The sequence below is a fragment of the Rhinoderma darwinii genome, chromosome 3, assembly GCF_050947455.1.
Source record: "Rhinoderma darwinii isolate aRhiDar2 chromosome 3, aRhiDar2.hap1, whole genome shotgun sequence".
In the NCBI taxonomy this organism is placed as follows: domain Eukaryota; kingdom Metazoa; phylum Chordata; class Amphibia; order Anura; family Rhinodermatidae; genus Rhinoderma; species Rhinoderma darwinii.
In genome coordinates, this window is record NC_134689.1 from 42804082 (window position 1) to 42826258 (window position 22177).

At 44.8% G+C, this 22177-nt stretch overlaps 1 protein-coding gene across 2 annotated transcripts; it reads right to left on the reverse strand.

The window, feature by feature from the left end:
- Window positions 1-2504: 2504 nt before the first annotated feature.
- NUDCD2 (NudC domain containing 2) lies at window positions 2505-22133 on the reverse strand. 2 transcript variants are annotated; one of them, XM_075856311.1, is made up of 4 exons: window positions 21983-22133; window positions 16044-16092; window positions 3614-3765; window positions 2505-2814 (listed from the first exon to the last, which is right to left on the reverse strand). In XM_075856311.1, the coding sequence occupies exons 1-4, from the start codon at window positions 22007-22009 to the stop codon at window positions 2731-2733; spliced, it is 312 nt and encodes a 103-aa protein (XP_075712426.1). In that variant the 5' UTR covers window positions 22010-22133; the 3' UTR covers window positions 2505-2730. The 2 variants fall into 2 exon arrangements, with proteins under 2 accessions (XP_075712426.1, XP_075712425.1); XM_075856310.1 differs by having other exon boundaries at window positions 2507-2814; window positions 21759-22130.
- Window positions 22134-22177: the final 44 nt, after the last annotated feature.

Sequence of the window (22177 nt, forward strand, 5' to 3'; positions counted from 1 at the left end):
TTTGCTGCAAAATTGGGTAAAAAGCACTCGCTCTAGTGAGCTCTGAGAATCCCCCCCCTCCTTTATCCTGGCTAGTGCCGGGATAAACGAGGGGATTGAACGGTCTAACCTCCTACACTGTGTATCGCCATTTTTTGAGCTAACACACAGTGTAGTAGGTTTACATACAGTAGTAAACACACACAAACACGAACATACATAGAAATCTACCTGCTCCTGCCGCCGCGGCTCCCTCCGGCCCGTCCGCTCCGTCTGCTGCCGCTGGTCCAAGTGCACAAGTCCGGAAGCCGCAACCTCAAGTAGTAATCTTACTGTCCGGCCGCGACTTCCGGTCCACAGGAAAATGGCGCCGGACGGCGCGCATTTCAAATTGGACTGTGTGGGAGCGGCGCATGCGCAGTTCCCACACAGACGGCGTACACAGAAGTGGATGGGACGGGACCCGTTCGCAGTCCCTATGGGACTGTGGCTGCCGTATTCCATGTCTGTATGTGTCGTTAATCGACACATACAGAAATGGAAAAAAAAATGGCAGCCCCCATAGGGAAGAAAAAGTGTACAAATAAGAAAAAGTAACACACAACCACACAAATTAATCCAAACGTTTTTAATAAAGCACTAACATCTTTAACATATTAACATTTTTTTTGTGGTAACACTGTTCCTTTAAATGAGTTGTCTTATAAAAATAACCCCTTTGTATAAAGAAGCCGTCTTCTCTACCCTCCAGCAGTCAGCTGTTATCAACGAGGGGAGCCGCGGCCAGCCACACATTTCCAAAAAATGTAGCATTTCATGCCGGCATCGAAGGTTGTTAAACCAACCGGATTTGTTTTTATGAAGAGGTGAGTAGAAACCTAGACAGAGGGGCCGCTGTGGATATAGTGTAGTGTTTTTGGACTTTGCAAAGGAATTTGACACTGTCTACAAGCCAATTTGGACACACTGAGTGTTTGGGCGTCCACTTGGCAAATAAGGATTAATGTAGATAAACGTAAAGTTATGCATCTGGGTACCAACAACCTGCATGCATCATATGTCCTATGGGGAGCTACACTGGGGGGAGTCACTTGTTGAGAAGGATCTGGGTGTACTTGTAAACCATAAACTAAATAACAACATGCAATGTCAATCAGCTGCTTCAAAGGCCAGCAAGATATTGTCGTGTATTAAAAGAGGCATGGACTTGCGGGACAGGGATATAATATTACCACTTTACAAAGCATTAGTGAGGCCTCATCTAGAATATGCAGTCAAGTTCTGTGCTCCAGTTCATAGAAAGGATGCCCTGGAGTTGGAAAAAATACAAAGAAGAGCAACGAAGCTAATAAGGGGCATGGAGAATCTAAGTTATGAGGAAAGATTAAAAGAATTAAATATATTTAGCCTTGAAAAAAGACGACTAAGGCTATGTTCACACGGAGTATTTTGGGGGAGGAATATCTGTCTCAAAATTCCGTTTGGAACTTTGAGGCAGATTTTCCTCTCCCTGCACGCCGATTTTCGCGCCGTTTTTCACCCGCGGCCATTGAGCGCCGCGGGCATAAAACAGCGCGAAATACGCTTTCTCTGCCTCCCATTGAAGTAAATGGGAGGTCAGAGGTGGAAGCGCCCGAAGATAGGGCATGTCGCTTCTTTTTCCCGCGAGGCAGTTTTACTGCTCGCGGGAAAAAGACGCCGACGCCTCCCATTGAAATCAATGGGAGGCGTTCTCGGGCCGTTTTTGCCGAGTTTTGTGACGCGGTATGGCGTCAAAAAACTCGGCAAAATACTCCGTGTGAACATCCCCTAAGGGGGGGACATAATTAATTTATATAAATATATGAATGGCACATACAAAAAATATGGTGAAATCGTGTTCCATGTAAAACCCCCTCAAAAAACAAGGGGGCACTCCCTCCGTCTGGAGAAAAAAAGGTTCAAGCTGCAGAGGCGACAAGCCTTCTTTACTGTGAATCTATGGAATAGCCTACCGCAGGAGCTGGTCACAGCAGGGACAGTAGATGGCTTCAAAAAAGACTTAGATAATTTCCTAAAACGAAAAAAATATCAGCTCGTATGTCAATGTGTAGAATTTGTTTCATCAGTTCCCTTTTTCTCATTCCTTGGTTGAACTTGATGGGCATGTGTCTTTTTTCAACCGTACTATGTAACCATGAAGCATACTTTGCCTATAGGCTCCCATTGCAAAGAATATATTTTTTTATTGGATGACACTGTAATGTGGTCTACTATGCGATTTCACACAGTTAAAAAAAAAGTATGTTGACTCAAACGGGCCAGGCATATGCCAAAAGGACACTCTTTTGGCATGCGTCGGATCATTGTAGTCGTATGGAGGCGTACAAAGTATGCGCCGGGGAGCTTTCCCAATGTATACGCCAAATGTAATGTTCATAGGTGATGTGAACACAGCCTTAGCTGGAAAGAAAAACGAGTATGTAAAATCTATCTCACAAACAGCGCATCCTGCCATCTTTAAAAAAAAGGAAGCAAAAAAAAAAAAAAGTACAAATATTAGATAGGCAGTTTTTTATTTTTTAAGGTAAAACAGAAATCATATTTTATTGTTTATTTCCCATTATCACTATAGCGCTGACATATGGTTTTTTACAGATAATAAGGGTAATCTCATTTGTATTGATTTTCTCTTACACAGATCAGTAAAATATCTATGGTTTCATAATTCCCGCAACTGTAAAAATATAAATAGTCCTTTGATAATTGGGTTTACTTTTGTAAATTGGAAAAGTCAGGCCCCCCTTTGCTGTAGTTTCCTGAAATTTCTGCTCCGCTAAAGTCAAATCCAGGGTTCTGAAACAGAAAAATTTAAGAACAGTGAGTTATAGATAATCAATTCAATATAAGAGCAGCCTATGACGGCTATCCAGTATACAATCAGCCATGTAAATGACGACATATTGTCCAAAGAAGGATCACATTAGAGGAGGTCTGTCAATGAGTTCTAAGATTTAGGAGTCCTCCCACAGCCATTTTATGTGTATTATCGGAATACTACTTTATGGAATTGAATTTTAAGCCATTTTCTAGTATAGTCATGCATGTTCACAAAAGGTACAGATGTACTTAAATGTGTGCTTAAATTTGGTCAATGGCACTAATTTCTCATGAAGCAAATTCAAAACAATATCGCGTCATGTTAAATTGACAGGCTGCAGTTCACTTCCCAACCACTGGGTGGCCACACATACTGTACACACGGCAGCTCCTCCATTTCCTGGTCCCCCAGGAGATCATGTTGTCATTTTATAGATCAGATAACGTAAGATTCACAAATGGGAGTGGCATGATTCTTACATCCTCGAAGGAGGAATTCACACATAGGATCCCATGTATTTACTGCCCTTCATCTATAGCTAAGTCCCAGGATCGGAGCTTGGGGACGGAACTGAAGCACGCAGAATATTAACGTTTTAGGCGCATGTGATCTGGTATAATATGTTAATACTTATAAAACTGCTGGTTTTATTAATACATTCTCCTAGTGCTCACAGATATTTGCTTGAGCCTGGATCAAAGATATGGATGGTAGGGAGAACTGAACCAAGAAATGGCGTGTGAATGTTTGAGGATTTTACCGGATTACATTTACCTCTCTCTGGAATCTCTCCAGTGTCAGTTTCTTTTGCATCTCATCTTGAACCCAAGGATCAGCAGAGTATTCTCCTTCTAGTAAAGATGGCCAACAATTCCCAGCATCCCGGTTGGACTTGGTTAGAACTATTCGTATAAGTTTTTTGTCCTCTTCATCAACCCCAATAAAAGGAAAATGAAAATGATTACAATGAAAACAATGAACAGTGAAATTCTGATTAAAATCTGGAATTCCTCTAATCTGGCAAAACAAAAATGGCCCCATGCCAGATTAGTGGAAAACGGACTTGATAGTACAGCGCTGACATTTAATGTTAGTGTCACCTCTGTAGACTCTGTAGAACCTACGTTATTGGGCCTAGACAGCTGGAGCATGTGGACTTCAGAAGAATCCATCAGTTCGGCCCCATCCAAAAATCTGTATACTCAGCTGTGCGGCGGATCGTGAATACTTAAAGAGGCTCTGTCACCACATTATAAGTGGCCTATATTGTACATGATGAGATCGGCGCTGTAATGTAGATTACAGCAGTGTTTTTTATTTAGAAAAACAATCATTTTTGAAGGAGTTATGACCTATTTTAGCTTTATGCTAATGAGTTTCTCAATGGACAACTGGGCGTGTTTTACTATATGACCAAGTTGGCTTTGTACAGAGGAGTGTATGACGCTGACCAATCAGCGTCATGCACTTCTCCCCATTCATTTACACTGCAGATAGCGATATAGCCATATTGCTAGGTGCAGACACATAAACACACTATACCGTTACTGCAGTGTCATGACAATGAATATACATTACCTCCAGCCAGGACGGGATGTGTATTCAGAATCCTGACCACTTCTCTGTGATTTACAGCACAGCACATCGAAATCTCGCTGTAAATGACAGTTTACAGCGTAATCTCGCGAGACTACGCCTGCTATGCTGTAAATCACAGAGACGCTACAGAAGTGGTCAGGAGAATGAATACACATGACGTCCCGGCTGGAGGTAATGTATATTCATTGTCATGACACTGCAGTACCGTTATAGTGTGTTTATGTGACTGCACATAGTGATATAGCTATATCGCTATCTGCAGAGTAAATCAATGGGGAGAAGTGTATGACGCTGATTGGTCACTGATTGGTCAGTGTCATACACTTCTCTCCACAACGCCCACTTGGCCATATAGTAAAACACGCCCAGTTGTCCATTGAGAAACTCATTAGCATAAAGCTAATATAGGTCATAACTCAATAAAAAATTATTGTTTTTCTAAATAAAAAAAACTGCTGTAATCTACATTACAGCGCCGATCACATCATGTACAATATAGGCCACTTATAATGTGGTGACAGAGGCTCTTTAATATTATTCTGTACATTGTTTCATTTTCTAAACAATGTTTATATCAGACCATCAGATTATAACACAGGTGAGTGTGGGAAGTTCTTCCACTACTCAGGGTTGCGCTATTCATAAACATGGTCACATTTTCCAAGTTATGGAAGACAATATACAGCTTGAAAGGGGTTCTGGTCTGTTAATTCAGGATCTATCTATTCAGCTCCTTAGGATCTGACCATCAGTTACAAGATCACAGGCAGTTTATACCACCAGAAGACAAAGGACCTGTCGGAGGTCATCTACAGACTCATCTACATGGAGCTTATATGATCTACCCATGTTCAGGTCGGTTTCAACTGACTACTTAATTTTCCTCCCAAACGAAAAATATACTGATAAGGTATTTGGATAGTGACAGATGGGGACAGTGAGTGAGGACAACTTCTGTACAGCGCTGCGGAATATGTTGGTTCTTTAGAAGTGAAATAAATAAAGAAATCTGCATTATCCATCATGCAGCCTATAGCGGCACATACAAGGAAGAAACAATACAAAACACTGACACAGCATTCATACATTTCTATCCACTCACATGAAACACTAAAATATCACACCTCTAAAATGTCAGAAACCCCCTAACGGCCTTAAAGGGTTTGTCCGGGCATTTTTTATTGATGGCCCATCCTTAGGATAGGTCATCAATATCAGATCGGTGGGGTCTGACTCCCAGCCCCCTCACTGATCAGCTGTCTGAAGGGGCCGCTCTTCAGTGTTTATCTGGCTACGTTCTAGCCATGAGCTGGCATAGATTTGACTTTCTGGTGCACGCACAGCCAGAGATGCGCCTCTTAATAGATCAGGCCTATTTTACTCCACCGCTTCTTATATTAAAGAGGCTCTGTCACCAGATTTTGCAACCTCTATCTGCTATTGCAGCAGATCGGCGCTGCAATGTAGATTACAGTAACGTTTTTATTTTTAAAAAACGAGCATTTTTGGCCAAGTTATGACCATTTTCGTATTTATGCAAATGAGGCTTGCAAAAGTACAACTGGGCGTGTTGAAAAGTAAAAGTACAACTGGGCGTGTATTAGGTGCGTACATCGGGGCGTGTTTACTACTTTTACTAGCTGGGCGTTGTGTATAGAAGTGTCATCCACTTCTCTTCAGAACGCCCAGCTTCTGGCAGTGCAGACACAGCCGTGTTCTCCAGAGATCACGCTGTGACGTCACTCACAGGTCCTGCATCGTGTCAGACGAGCGAGGACACATCGACACCAGAGGCTACAGATGATTCTGCAGCAGCATCGGCGTTTGCAGGTAAGTCGATGTAGCTACTTACCTGCAAACGCTGATGCTGCTGCAGAATCAACTGTAGCCTCTGGTGCCGACACGATGCAGGACCTGTGAGTGACGTCACAGATCTGCACTGCCAGAAGCTGGGCGTTGTGAAGAGAAGTGGATGATACTACTCATCAGAATGCCCAGCTAGTAAAAGTAGTAAACACGCCCCGATGTACGCACATAATACACGCCCAGTTGTACTTTTACTTTTCAACACGCCCAGTTGTACTTTTGCAAGCCTCATTTGCATAAATACGAAAATGGTCATAACTTGGCCAAAAATGCTTGTTTTTTAAAAATAAAAACGTTACTGTAATCTACATTGCAGCGCCTATCTGCTGCAATAGCAGATAGGGGTTGCAAAATCTGGTGACAGAGCCTCTTTAACCCCTTAAGGACGCAGCCTAGTTTGGGCCTTAAGGCTCAGAGCCCATTTTTCAAATCTGACATATTTCACTTTATGTGGTAATAACGTCGGAATGCTTAAACCTATCCAAGCGATTCTGAGATTGTTTTCTCGTGACACTTTGGGCTTCAAGTTCGTGGTAAAATTTGGTCGATATATTCAGTCTTTATTTGTGAAAAATTGCAAAATTTAGAGAAAATTTACAAAAAATAGCATTTTTCAGAATTTAAATGCATCTGCTTGAAAAACAGACGGTTATACCACCCAAAATAGTTACTAGTTCACATTTCCCATATGTCTACTTAAGATTGGCATCGTTTTTTGAACATTATTTTATTTTTCTTGGACGTTGCAAGGCTTAGAACATAAACAGCAATTTCTCATATTCTTAAGAAAATTTCAAAAGCCTTTTTTTGAAGGTACCGGTTCAGTTCTGAAGTGGATTTGAGGGGCCTATGTATTAGAAACCCCCATAAAACACCCCATTTTAAAAACTAGACCCCTCAAAGTATTCAAAACAGCATATAGAAAGTTTTTTAACCCTTCAGGCATTTCACAGGAATTAAAGCAAAGTGGAAATGAAATTTGCAAATTTCATTTTTTCTGCTGAATTTCAAATTTATTAATTTTTTTTCTGTAACACAGAAGGTTTTACCAGAGAAATACTACTAAATATGTATTGTCCAAATTCTGCAGTTTTTATAAATGTCCCACATGTGGCCCTAGTGCGCTCGTGGAATAAAACACAAGCCCTAGAAGCAAAGAAGCACCTAGTGCATTTTAAGGCCTCTTTTTTATTAGAATATATTTTAGGCAGCATGCCAGGTTTGAAGAGGCGTTGAGGTATCAAAACAATGGAAACCCACCAGAAGTGACCCCATTTTGGAAATTACACCCCTCAAGGAATTCATTTATGGTTTTTGTTATCATTTTGACCGCACAGTTTTTTCACAGCACCTATTTGAATTGGGCTGTGAAATGAAAAAAATGATATTTTTTCCAATAAGATGTAATTTTTGATCAAAATTTCTTATTTTCACAGGGAACAACATACCCCATTTTGTTGCCCAATTTGTCCTTAGTGCGGCAATACCCCATTTGTGGTGATAAACTGCCGTTTGGGCCCATGGGAGGGCTCAGAAGGAAAGGAGCGCTATGTGTTTGTTGGAGTCCAGATTTTGCTGGATTGGTTTTCGGGTGCCATGTCGCATTTGCAGAGCCCCAGAGGTATCAAAGCAATGGAAACCCACCAGAAGTGACCCCATTTTGGAAACTACACCCCTCAAGGAATTCATTTATGGTTTTTGTTATCATTTTGACCGCACAGTTTTTTCACAGCACCTATTTGAATTGGGCTGTGAAATGAAAAAAAAGATATTTTTTCCAATAAGATGTAATTTTTGATCAAAATTTCTTATTTTCACAGGGAACAACATACCCCATTTTGTTGCCCAATTTGTCCTTAGTGCGGCAATACCCCATTTGTGGTGATAAACTGCCGTTTGGGCCCATGGGAGGGCTCAGAAGGAAAGGAGCGCTATGTGTTTGTTGGAGTCCAGATTTTGCTGGATTGGTTTTCGGGTGCCATGTCGCATTTACAGAGCCCCAGAGGTATCAAAGCAATGGAAACCCACCAGAAGTGACCCCATTTTGGAAACTACACCCCTCAAGGAATTCATTTATGGTTTTTGTTATCATTTTGACCGCACAGTTTTTTTACAGCACCTATTTGAATTGGGCTGTGAAATGAAAAAAAAGATATTTTTTCCAATAAGATGTAATTTTTGATCAAAATTTCTTATTTTCACAGGGAACAACATACCCCATTTTGTTGCCCAATTTGTCCTTAGTGCGGCAATACCCCATTTGTGGTGATAAACTGCCGTTTGGGCCCATGGGAGGGCTCAGAAGGAAAGGACCACCATTTGGCCTACTGGAGCTTTTCTGGTGCTAAGTCATGTATGCAGAAGCCCCTGAGGTACCAGTAGAGTTGAAACCCCCGAGAAGTGACCCCATTTTAAAAACTACACCTCTTAAGACATTCATCTAGAGGTGTAGTAAGCATTTTGACCCCACAGGTACTGTGTAAAAGATAATGCGCAGCAGATGGTGCAGAGTGAGATTTGCAATTTTATATATATATATGGCATGTCAGTGTCCGATATAGTGTGCCCAGCATGCGCCACCGGAGATATACACCCCTTAAATTGTAATGTGGGTTCTCCTGGGTACGGCAATACCCTACAAGTGGCTGTTATCAGCTGCCTGGGCACACAGCAGGGCTCAGAAGGGAAAGATGAGGGGGGTAAGCTGTGCGGAGTGCATCAGGGTAAATTAAAAATCAAGGGATGTATGATACATTTTAAAACAATCTTTTATACAGAGCCCTGGTTTTTCGGGACACGTGTCACATTGGTATATTGTGTTCTTCCTTATCCCCCTCTTATAGCAGACTCTGCGCCTCTTTTGACTCTTTCCCTTTCCACCGGTTTGGGGAACTTCTCTTGGAAAGTGTTGCCCTGGTACGATGCGTGTGGCCTCGCTTCCAGAAGTACTGGGTGCCCCCCCTTCCTGGTCCCTAAAGATTAGATCTTGAAATTCCAGGAAAGTTCCCCTCTGGCCTGCACATCGACGTAGCACGTACGCATTGTACAAAGCCATCTGTATGATGTGCCCGGCCAGCTTCTTATACCACACCGCATGGCGCTGTAGGCCTTCAGGACTTGATTTGACAAGTCCTTCCCTCCCATGTACCTATTGTAGTCCAGGATGCAGTCTGGTTTGGGGGTGGCCTTTCCTTCATATATCCTAAACCTGTAGGTATACCCTGATGCACTCTCACAGCTTATACATCTTCACGCCATACCTTGCCCTCTTACCCGGCAGGTACTGGCGGAATTGAACCCTCGCTTTAAAATGTACCAGGGACTCATCAATAGAAATACACTTCTCGGGGGTGTATGCTTGGGAAAACCGGACACTGGAACGGTCTAATAGGGGTCTCCGTTTATACAAACGGTCAAAATGGGGTCATCTCGGGGTGGGCACGACTCATTATCAGTATAATGTGAGAAGCGAAGTATTGCGTCATTTATTTATTTTTTTAGGTTCCAGTTCAGTTCTGAAGTTGCTTTGAGGGGCCCATATATTAGAAACCCCTATCAAACACCCCATTTTAGAAACTAGACCCCTCAAAGTATTCACAACAGCATTTAGAAAGTTTATGAACCCTTTAGGTGTTTCACAGAAATTTAGAGCAAAGTAGAGGTGACATTTACTTTTTTTTTTTTGTCAGAAAATCCTCTTTATACCATTTTTTTTATAACACAAAAGGATTTATCAGAGAAACGCAACTTAATACGTATTGCCCAGATTCTGCAGTTTAGAGAAATATCCCACATGTGGTCCTAGTGCGGTAATGGACTGAAGCACCGGCCTCCGAAGCAAAGGCGCACCTAGTGGATTTTGAGCCCTCTTTTTTATTAGGCACCATGTCCGGTTTGAAGAGGTCTTGTGGTGCCAAAACAGTGGAAAACCCCCAAAAGTGACCCCAATTTGGAAACTAGACCCCTTGAGGAATCCATTGTAGTTTTCTTGGGGTGCATGCGACTTTTTGATCAGTCTTTATTCTATTTTTATGTGGCGCGGTGACTAAAAAACCGCAATTCTACTATTGTTTTTTTGTTCTATTTTTTTCACAGCGTTCACCGTGCGCTATAAATAACACATTCACTTCATTCTGCGGGGCCATACGATTACGGCGATACCAGATGTTTATAGTTTTTTTATGTCTTATGGCGTTTGCACAATAAAATACGTTTTGTAAACAATCACTCACTTTTTGTGTTATCTTATTCTAAGAGCCAGAACGTTTTTATTTTTCCTTCAATAAAGCCGTGCGAGGACTTATTTTTTGCGTAACGAACTGTAGTTTCGATCAGTACCATTTTTCGGTACATGCGACTTTTTGATCTCTTTTTATTCCATTTTTTGGGAGGTGAAGTGACCAAACAATTGTGATTGTGGTGCGGTTTATTATTTATTTTTTTTACGGCGTTCACCGCGCGGGATAAATAACGAAATAATTTTGTAGTTCAGGCCGTTACGGACGCGGCGATACCAATTATGTATAGTTTATTTGTTTGTTTATTTATTTATTTTAATAATAAAGACTGACAAGGGAAAAAGGGGGATTTTTACTTTTATTACTTTTAAAACTTTTATTTTCTTATTTTTACACAACTTTTTTTAACTTTTTTTTTACTTTTTTACTTTGTCCCATTAGGGGACTTGAGGGCAGGAGGTCCTGATCGCTATTCTAATACACTGCACTACATGCGTAGTGCAGTGTATTAGAACTGTCAGCTACTCACTGACAGCAAGCATAGTGGGTCCCGACTCTGTCAGGACCCACTAGGCTTCCGTCTATGACATAGCCGGACGCCATTTTTTGGTGTCCGGTTGCCATAGTCACCATCGCCGGCCGCTATCGTGTAGCAGGCCGGCGATGGCGGATTAACCCCTAAGAAGCCGCAATCGCTATTGAACGCGGCTTCTGAGGGGTTAAATCTGCGGGGACCACCGCGATCGGTCCCGGCACATTGAGCAGTGATAGTCTGCTGTCGGAAACAGCAGCTATCACAGCTCATGCACGCGCCCCGCGCGAACGGCGCCGTGTTTACTCCATGACATACTATTATGTCATGGAGCGCGAACGATGCACTTACCATGACATAATAGTATGTCCTGGAGCGTTAAGGGGTTAAGACTGTTCTCTGAAATGCCAGTCTCAAGAAATTCCCACTAGTGTGTCTCAAACTTATTAGACAAGGACAGTCGCCCGAGTCAGCATCTTGAGGCCATCCGGACTTGTGTGTTTAGTCTGAGACACGCTGGGTGAGATTTATGAATACTGGCACACAGTGTAGCGTGAGCCAGATTCATCAACAAGGAACATCTTTTTGGGCATATGGGCAGGGGATGTCCTAAGATGACAACCACTTTATTGTACGCACAGTGGGGCAGATTTACTAATGTTGTCTAAAGGCCCTTTTACGCTGGCCGATAAGCGGCCGATGCAGTGAGCGCTGATCAACGAGACATGGTTGATCGGCGCTCTTTTGCTCCTGTCACACGGACCTATGGATGGGGACGAGCAGTCGTTACACTGATCGCTCGTCCCCATCCATTATTATTATCATGTCGGCAGCGCGTCTTCCTGTTTACACAGGGAGATGTGCTGCCGACAACAATAATCTTTTACTTTTTTAAAACGATACGACCAGTAGATGATGGAGCGTTCCCCGGTTTACACAGGGCAATTATCGTCAATGAGCGTATTAACACTCGTATGCCCGATATTCATCCTGTGTAAAACCTCCTTAACATTTAGACAGTGTAAACTAGGCTACATTCACACGACAGTGAAAAAAAATGGCCATTAAAAACTGATCAACTGTCAGCTTTTCATGGTCGTTTTGCATCAGTGTGTCTCTACATTTTCATCCATTTCCAGTCCGTCTGTCCGTTTTTAATGGCCATTTGCCATCTGTTTTTCATGGCCGTTAAAAAAAAAAAAGGATGGATTTCATGTCAGGTTTTTTTGGCCCAACCCCCTGAAATCACCACAGTGCCCATGTAGATAGTGCTGCAATGTCCTTGTAGATAGTGCCACAGTGCCGACTGCAGATAATGCCCACATAGGGTCAGTGCCCACATATAAAGTGCCAGTGCCCATTATAGATAGTGCCCATGTAGATAGCGCCAGTGTCCACTGTAGATAGTGCCACACCCCCCATATAGCACCCACCTGTAGATAACACCCCCCTGTAGACAGCACGCCCCCTTGTAGATACCACCACCTTCCCTGTAGATAGCATCACTGTAGGAGCGGAATCCCTCTGGCTTCATAGACGTAGCCCCTGTTGTCTCTGTCCATCTATGGACAGTGACGTCAGGGGAGCGGAATCCCCTGCCAGAGCGGGCCGGGGATTCCGCTCATATACTGAGCCCCTGTCCATATATGGACAATAACGTCAGGAGAGCGGAACCCCTTGCCAGAGCGGACTGGGGATTCCGCTCTAAGAGTAACACTTTGACATCACTGTCCATATATAGATAGTGACGCTGGGGGCTTCTCCAGGAGCGGAATCCCTTGCCAGACTGGGGTCTGACCGCTGGGGATTCCACTCCTACAGGGAGCTACAGTGGTGCACTATCTACGGGGGATGGGAGAGGGGCTTGCTATCTTTAGGCAGGGGGTGCTATCTACATGGAGGGGTGCTAGCTACAAGAATGAAGTCCCCAGCCAGAGATATTGCGATGCTCTGGCTGGCGATTCAATTGTTTAAGGCCCTGACTTCACTGTCCTTATATGGACAGTAATGTCAAGGGCTTCCCCGGGGTCAGTGCTCAAAGTAGCCCAGTGTGCAGGGAATCCTCGGTCAGGATCAGTTTTTACCGGCCGTTACAAGGATTGTTTCCTAAAAAACGGCCAGTAAAAACTGATCCATTGACTTCTATGGGAGCCGTCTGGCCGTGAACGGCCAGAAATAGGACATGTCCTATTTTTGACGGCCAATATTCACGGGCCGTTATAAAAACGGCCATGTGAATACACCCATAGAAACTAATTGTTCTGAAAACAGACGTATGATGGCCGTTACAAAAACAGCTGTCACACGGCTGTTTTTCACTGTCGTGTGAATGTAGCCTACATTGACACGACAGTGAAAAAAAATGGCCATTAAAAACAGTTTTTCATGCCCATTTTACATCAGTGTGTTTCCAAATTTTCATCCATTACCAGTCCGTCTGTCCGTTTTTAATGGCCGTTTGCCATCCGTTTTTCATGGTCGTTAAAAAAAATTGAGGGATTTATTAATTTGTTGGTTTTATTATCCAAACCCCCAGAAAACACCACTGTGCCCATATAGTGCCACAATGTACCTGTAGATAGTGTCACAGCGCTCACATATAAAGTGACATAGTGCTCACATAGTGCCTCCATAATGTCACAGTGCCCACTATAGATAACGCCACAGTGCCCACATATAAAGTGACATAGTGCCCTCATGTAATGTGCCATTGCCCTCATAGAGCCAGTGCCCATGTAGATAGCACCAATGTCCCCTGTAGATAGTGTCACACCCCCATATAGTGCCACAGTGCCCATGTAGATAGCGCCACACCCCCTGTAAATAGCACCAACCCTCACTTGTAGATAACACCCCTGCTGTAGATAGCACCAACCCCCTGCTGTAGATAGCACCAACCCCCTGCTGTAGATAGCACCAAACCCCCCTGTAGAAAGCAACCCCCATTGTAGAAAGCACCCACATTGTAGAAAACACCCCCATTGTAGAAAGCACAGGCACCTCCCCCAGTAAATGACACCACCCCCCATGTAGATGGCACCACTGTAGCTCTGTGTAGGAGCGGAATCCCCCTGGCCGGGGATTCCACTCCTAGAGGGAGCTCCTGGTGGCACTATCCATATATGGATAGAGCGTCGGCCGGGGATTCCAGAGGTAGCCCCTGTCATCACTGTCCATATATGGGCAGTGACGTCAAGGGCTTTCCCAAGACAGGGGATTCCGCTCATAGATGGAGCCCCCGACGTCTCTGTCCATATATGCCAGAGCGGGCAAGGGATTCCGCTCCAGGAGTAACCTCTTGACGTCACTGTCCATATATGGAAAGAGAGTAAGTGTGGGCAGCATAGCAGAACAAGAAAAGCCTCCAGGGCCCAGATGGGTGCCGACCTCCAGAGATCTGACTTGAAAATCCCACAATGTCCAAACAAGAAGTAGAAAAGAGAGGCAACCTAATGTCATATTATGGGTGAAAATAGCTGAAAACCGCTATTATGAATGTCAAGGAGTGCCTGCAAATAAATATACTACAAATAGGCTACATTGACTACAAAATTCAAAACCAATGATCACAGGTTGTCAAACTACATATCTGGAAACCATAAGGTAAATGACATTCAAATGAAAAAAGACCATAATACAATATAACAAATAAGGCCACGATAAGAGTCTCAAGGATGACCACGTTCATAACTCAATTTGATCTAACGTTGCACTGTTCACTGCACTTAAGGGAGAATAAATCCACTTTTCTGATGGCAACTGTTTGGAGTGCTGCCGCTCTTTTCTACTTCTTGACTGTCCATATATGGATAGTGACGCTGGGGGCTTCTCCAGGAGCGAAATCCCCTGCCAGAGCGGGGTCTGGCCACCGTGGATTCCGTTCCTACAGGGAGCTACAGTTGCGCTATGTACGTGGGATGGGAGGGGGGTTGCTATCTTCAGGCAGGGGGGGGGTGCTATCTACAAGACTGGAGTCCCCGGCCAGACATCTTGTGATACTCTGGCCGGGGATTCCATTGTTGAAAGCCCTGACTTCATGTCCTTATATGGACAGTAATGTCAAGGGTTTCCCCAGGCTCAGCGCTCAAACTAGAGCTGTGTGCGGGGAGTCCTCAGCCTGGATCAGTTTTAACCGGCCGTTACAAAGATTGTTTCCTAAAAAACGGCCTGTAAAAACGGATCCATTGACTTCTATGGGAGCCGTCTGGCCGTGAACGGCCAGAAATAGGACGTGTCTTATTTTTTGACGGCCATAGAACTTCATTGTTCTGAAAATGGCCATTTTTCACGGTCGTGTGAATGTAGCCTTAGACCATCTATCAGTGCTGCACGCTGTATGCTAAATTTGGCACACGTTGTTGGACACGTTTGACCGTTTTCTCTTCCTTATAACACCTCTTGGTTGGCTTAGTTAACGAAAGTTTGTTGCATACATTTTTTGACACAATTTAAGCCATGCTCCCTTTTTAGGTCTACACTCTAATAAATCGACCCCATGTTTTATGAGGTCACATGTATAAGTTCTCTTTAAAGTGTAATTAAACGTTTGACAAACTTCTGACATGTCATAGTGACATGTCAGAAGTTTAGATTGGTGGGGGTCCGAGCACTGAGACCCCCACCAACCGCTAGAACGAAGCAGCTGAAGCGCTCGTGTGAACGCTCAGCCGCTTCGTGTCTGTTTGGCTTTTTCCGGAAAGCCGATGTATCGGAGTACGGGCTCATAGACTCTATTGAGTCCTTACACCGATACATTTATTTCCGGAAAATGCTGAACAGACACGAAACGGCTGCGCTCACACAAGCACTTCAGCTGCTTCATTATAGTGATTGGTGGGGGTCTCAGTGCTCGGACCCCCACCAATCCAAACTTCTGACATGTCACTATGACATGTCAGAAGTTTGTCAAACATTTAGCTACACTTTAAAAATGTTAATTTTCAGTTGTCCAGGTAAATAGGAATCTCACCTAATGTCCATGTGCTTTCATCACTTATCGTGGAATCATACAGCCGTCCCTGGAAAATAAATGACTAAATCAATAAATAACTACTATTCTATGCAGAATAAGGAAATAATTTCACACCATTTATATACAGTGAAATTATGTTAATGTGGCATCTGATAATCCAGAAATTCTCGTAATATGGCACACAAGATTCTCTTTCCATTCAAGGAAATGTTATATACCTTTATACTGTCCAATAACCAGGAATAGGATCAGGAGCATTAAAGAAATTGTACTTTTCCAGCAAATAAACGTATAAAATGTCTATTGGTTTTATAGGCCCCATGCACACGACAGTATTTTTCATCAGTAATTACGGACCCATTTATTTCTATTGGCCACTGACACCTTTCAGTATTTTTACGGATGGGTGTCCGTGCTGAAAAAATCATAGAACCCGTCCTATTCTTGTCAGTAATTACAGCAAGGACTCTCCCATAGAAGTCTGGGAGCTTCCGTAAATACGGACAGCTACTGATGTGCATCCGTAAACCGTCCGTACTTACAGAAGCATTGCTAGGCAATATGTTGATGACATCATTTGCAACCTCCCTCTTTTTGTAAGGATCCGTATATACGGATGAAATACGGACCGTATTTACAGACACCCTTCCGTATATACGGATGAAATACGGATGCCTACTGATCCGTATTTACTGACAGTATTTCTGGATAGATGAAAATACTGTCATGTGCATGGGGCCTAAGTTAAGGGGTAAGGCCTCATGCACACGACCGTATTTTTTCCCACCCGTAAATACTGGCGTAAATACGGGTCCGGTGTCACACGTATTCCACCCGTTTTGCACCAGTGTTTACGAACCCGTGCCCGTAAATATGGGTCCGGTGTCACCCGTATTCCACCCGTATTTACGGGCACGTTTTTGGCGGCAAAAAAGCACTGCACTAATCGGCAGCCCCTTCTCTCTATCAGTGCAAGATAGAGAGAAGGGACAGCCTTTTCTGTAATAAAAGTTAAAGAAATTCATACTTACCCGGCCGTTGTCTTGGTGACGCGTCCCTCTCTTCACATCCAGCCCGACATCCCTGGATGACGCGGCAGTCCATGTGACCGCTGCAGCCTGTGATTGACCTGTGATTGGCTGCAGCGGTCACATGGCCTGAAACGTCATCCAGGACGTCGGGCCGGATGTCGAGAGGGACGCGTCACCAAGGCAACGGGCGGGAGACCGGACTGGAGGAAGCAGGAAGTTGTCGGTAAGTATGAAAGTCTTTTATTTTTATTTTTTACAGGTTTATACTGATCGGTAGTCACTGTCCAGGGTGCTGAAAGAGTTACTGCCGATCAGTTAACTCTTTCAGCTCCCTGGACAGTGACTATTTACTGACGTCGCTTAGCAACGCTGCCGTAATGACGGGTGCACACATGTAGCCACCCGTCATTACGAGAGCTCCATAGACTTCTATGGACTGTCCGTGCCGTTATTACGGCCTGAAATAGGACATGTTCTATCTTTTTCAACGGCACGGGCACCTTCCCGTGAGAAAACGGGAAGGCACCCGTCGCCAGTAGAAGTCTATGAGCCCGTTATTACGGGTCGTAATTACGACCCGTAATAACGGGAGTTTTTACGGTCGTGTGCATGAGGCCTAAGGCCCCATGCACACGACAGCAAAAAACCTCCGTTTTTGCGGACCGAAATTGCGGTCCGCAAAAACAGAGCCATTCACTTTCATTGAACACTGACACCTTTCCGTAGCACTACGGAAGGGTGTCAGTGCCGTGGAAATGTTCCGGGAATTATGGAACATGTCCGTTCTTTCGCATTTTGCGGGCCGTGCTCCCATACTTTGTATGGGAGCACGGCCCGAAAATCCAGCTGTCAGTCAGCGGCCGGCCGTGCCCGCAATCTCGGGCCGTGATTGCGGGCACGGTCGTGTGCATGGGGCCTAACTAAACTTTAAAAAAGACTTTGACATATCATAGTGACATGTCAGAAGTTTTGATCGGTAGAGGTCCAAGCACAGAGACCCCCACCCATTGCTAAAACAAAGTGGCAGAAGCGCTTGTGTGAGCGCTGTGCCACTTTGTTCCTGATCAGCTTTCCTTGGAGCGGTGTATGGGCTCAATAAAAAATGTCTATGACTCCATACACCGCTCGGCTTTCCGAGGAAAACATATCAAAAACCAAGCGGCACAGCGCTCACCCGAGCACTTCTGACGCTTCATTTTAGCGATTGGTGTGGGTCTCAGTGCTCGAAACCCCATTGATCAAAACTTCTGACATGTCACTATGACGTGTCAAAAGTTTTATAGAAGTTTAGTTAGGCCTCATGCACACGACCGTGTTTTTGCGGCCGCAATTCCCCCGAAAATCCACGGGAGAATTGCGGCCCCATTCCTCTCTATGGGGCCGTGCACACGACCGTAGTTTTTGCGGTCCGTGCACGGCCCGGGAGCCCGGACCGCAGAAAGAACGGGCATGTCTTATTACGGCCCGGTTCTGCGGTCCGGGCTCATTGAAAACAATGCATGTCCCACGATTTGCGGGCGGCCTGCGGCTGACAGTCCGCTGACAGTCCGCAACCGGCCGACCCGAAAATCACGGCCGTGCACACGGCTACGGTCGTGTGCATGAGGCCTTACACTTTAACGGGGTTTCCAAACCCTAGGAATAATGCCCATGGTGGCACAAAAGGCTAAAATGTTATATACTTACCGTTTCAATACAGCACCGATCCCCTGCAGTGTCTTGTTACACACCAATGTGCTGCCAAGGCAAACAGGATGTCCCAGACACCACAGCACCAGCAGAGCTGGAACGGTGCAGAATTTAAATAGTAAGCATATAACATTTAGTTTTTTTTTAAAAAACATTTAGGGCACAACAGGCAATAGTCTAAGGCCAATGTCCCCAACCTTTTGTAGGTTACGAGACAATTTTAAAAATGACAGGTGGGGTTGAGCCACTCAATCTTAAAAAGGAAAATGATCCTATCGTCCCACGATTAAATATGAATTTGTTCTTTTAGATTATGCAAAACATTACAAGTCATCAATTAGAATCATTTCAAAAAATGTTCCTGTATCTAGATATTGCTGTTACATACTTGTTATTGCGCCCCCTGCTGTTCTTTTGATTCCCTCTCAGAATGTCCATCTAATGAGTTGAATGCTGGTGAGATGGAACTGCTTCTGATGCTGCAATTCTTATGGCCTGCACCGCTCATGTACAAAAGGATCTGGGGTGGGACTGAGCATGTGTGACCACCAGGACTGGACATATTTGGTGGACGTTCCGAAAGGGAATAAAACAAAAACCTCCAGGGGGCACAATAACCTAATAACACTGAACCCGTCAGTCCCGTTCACATGACGGATACAGGATTCAGCGCAAGATACAGTTGCTCTGTATACAGAATACAAATCAGCTGTATCTCAAAAAGTAAAAAGAATTTGTAATACAATGTATTTAGGAAACTGCACTAATCACACTGATGCACATTTTATTTAAAAAAAAACCACCATGTTAAAGGTATACATAGCTTTTAAATGATTCTAATTAAATACTAGTTCTAATCTAACAGTGTAAATTAATGTTGATTTGTGGCACGATCCCTTTAAAGATATAACCGAGTGATATGGCTCGTACCCTTGTGTTAAATGCCAGTGATATGGTTTTGACACTCAGGTGGGGAGCCATATGCATGGGGCCTGAGAGTCACGTGAACTCCTGAGTACGCTACATACGTAGCGAAACATGTCGGGGGGGGGGGGGCTCTCCTTTCAATTTTAATACATGCTGGATCTTAGGGTTTAACAATTTAACTGCTCAGGAGTCCGCTGGTGCTATCCACTCTCTCCAGACTTTGCCGGTCTACAGACATAGACGGCAAATACACGTGCATGCTGACACAACCACTAATGGTTGCTGACCCGATCCCTGCATTGAGAATTTTAACCATTTATGTTGGTCTGTCTGTTTGCTGAATTAGCATAATAAAGATTACATTTTAAAAATTTAACAATTTCTATGGTAGCTGGGAAATAGGGCTTCTTTGCCTCTGGCATTTGTTTTTCCATTGTAATGATGGGATGTCAGCAGTCACATCCCATCAATTTTCATAGGACTGTAAAGGTATCAGTCATTTCCTGTGACATTTATGTCCGCAGGGCCGGCCTTAGGCGTGTGCAACCTGTGCCATTGCACAGGGCTCATCACTCCATCAGGTGGAAGGGGGCGCTGCACTGGCTCCCTTCTCCTGCTTGTGTTTCAGAAGCGCCCGGGCCCGGCGACTCAGAAGCTGCTTTCCGCCCGGGAGCTTCTTCTCTCAGTGGCATCACGACCGCTGTAGCAGCCACAGCGGCTACTAGCGGCGACATCGGGCTTGAAGGCACCCATGCCGCCCGACAGGACCGGTCCCCCCCATGCCCGGTGGTGTCGCTAGCAGCCGCTGTGGCTGCTACAGCAACGGTGACGCCACCTTCCGTAGTATCTGCGTCCTTAGAATGCAGATACTAATGAACACTATAGAAGAGCAGGGAGGTATCCCTGTGCAGGCCGGCTTGATGACGTCACTGGATCACGCCGGCCTTCGCAAGGATCCTGTCGTCTGCCTTGTGGAGCAGCTCCGTTTGTCTTGGGAATGGGGCCCGGTGAGTACAATCTTTTTTGTTTGGGGGGTGCACTGTCTACAAGGGAGGTGGGGTCTGTATGGCACTGCATACAAGGTGGAGGCCTCATGGCACAGTCTACAAGGAGGAGGTGGGGAGCTGTATGGCACTGTCTACAAGGAGGAGGTGGGGGGCTGTATGGCACTGTCTACAAGGAGTCGGGGAGCTGTATGGCACGGTCTACAAGGAGGAGGTGGGGAGCTGTATGGCACTGTACAAGGAGGAGGTGGGGGATTATGCACTGTCTACAAGGACGAGGTGGGGGATTATGAACTGTCTACAAGGAGTTGGGGAGCTGTATGGCACGGTCTACAAGGAGGAGGTGGGGAGCTGTATGGCACTGTCTACAAGGAGGAGGTGGGGAGCTGTATGGCACGGTCTACAAGGAGGAGGTGGGGAGCTGTATGGCACGGTCTACAAGGAGGAGGTGGGGAGCTGTATGGCACGGTCTACAAGGAGGAGGTGGGGGATTATGCACTGTCTACAAGGAGTCGGGGTGCTGGATGGCACGGTCTACAAGGAGGAGGTGGGGCATTATGTCACGGCCTATAAGGAGGAGGTGGGGTGCTGTATAGCACTGTCTACAAGGGGGAGGTGGGGTGCTGTATAGCACTGTCTACAAGAGGGAGGTGGGGTGCTGTATGGCACGGTCTACAAGGGGGAGGTGGGGGCTGTAAGTCAGGTCTACAAGGGGGAGGTGGGGGATTATGGAACTGCCTTCAAGGGAGGCTGCGTGTGGCAGCCAGGGGAGGGGAGAATTACACTGTGTTGGGGCACTACAGGGGGCAATATACTGTGTCCTTGAAGGGGTTATAATATATTATGAAATATTATTATTATACAGTGGGGGGCATTATACTTTTTTTATGATGGTGTGGGGAATTAAAGGTGCACTCTGATTGGTTTTTATGGGTAACACGTTTTTGAAGATTTGGGCATATTGTACCCCAGTTGTCTTCTAGCTCTGGTCTTATAGAGGCTTCACCAGCCCATATCTTTGCATGCACCATTCACCCACAAGTAATAATCCAATGCAGCACCTGTAGTATGTGTGTGTCCCGCACAGTCAGCGCTAAGTCCCTGATGCCCAGTTTACAGCGTATATCACGGCTCTGTGTACCAGGGGACACCTGGACTTCAATGAACACCTCCTCCATTGTCTGGTACCAGCAACCCCACGGAGTCTTGCATGGCACCACCCCGCTCCTCTCATCGAAATTCACCGACATTACATGAAATTCAACGACCTAACAAGGAAAGTTACTTGAACCCACGGAGGCGCTGTACGCATGCGCACTTCAATAGTCGCTTTAACTCCTTCCTGCCATCTTTCCAGCAAAGAATCACGCGCAACACCTAATTTACCAAGAGTCGCTTATCAGATTATGTAATAAGAATATTTTATAAGCAGATAAACAATATTACAGGGTAGAAATGCCCTCTTTTAGGATTGCAATGT

Bases quoted from the DNA above. Each gene is read 5' to 3' on its own strand.
- NUDCD2 (XM_075856310.1), bottom strand. From the start codon at position 21,947: ATGTCGGTGAATTTCGATGAGAGGAGCGGGGTGGTGCCATGCAAGACT. The intron at 3,766-16,043 runs GTGAGATTCCTA...GGGTTGATGAAG, and splicing joins TGAAAGCACATGGACATTAG to AGGACAAAAAACTTATACGA. The intron at 2,815-3,613 runs GTAAATGTAATC...TTTCTGTTTCAG, and splicing joins TGGAGAGATTCCAGAGAGAG to AACCCTGGATTTGACTTTAG.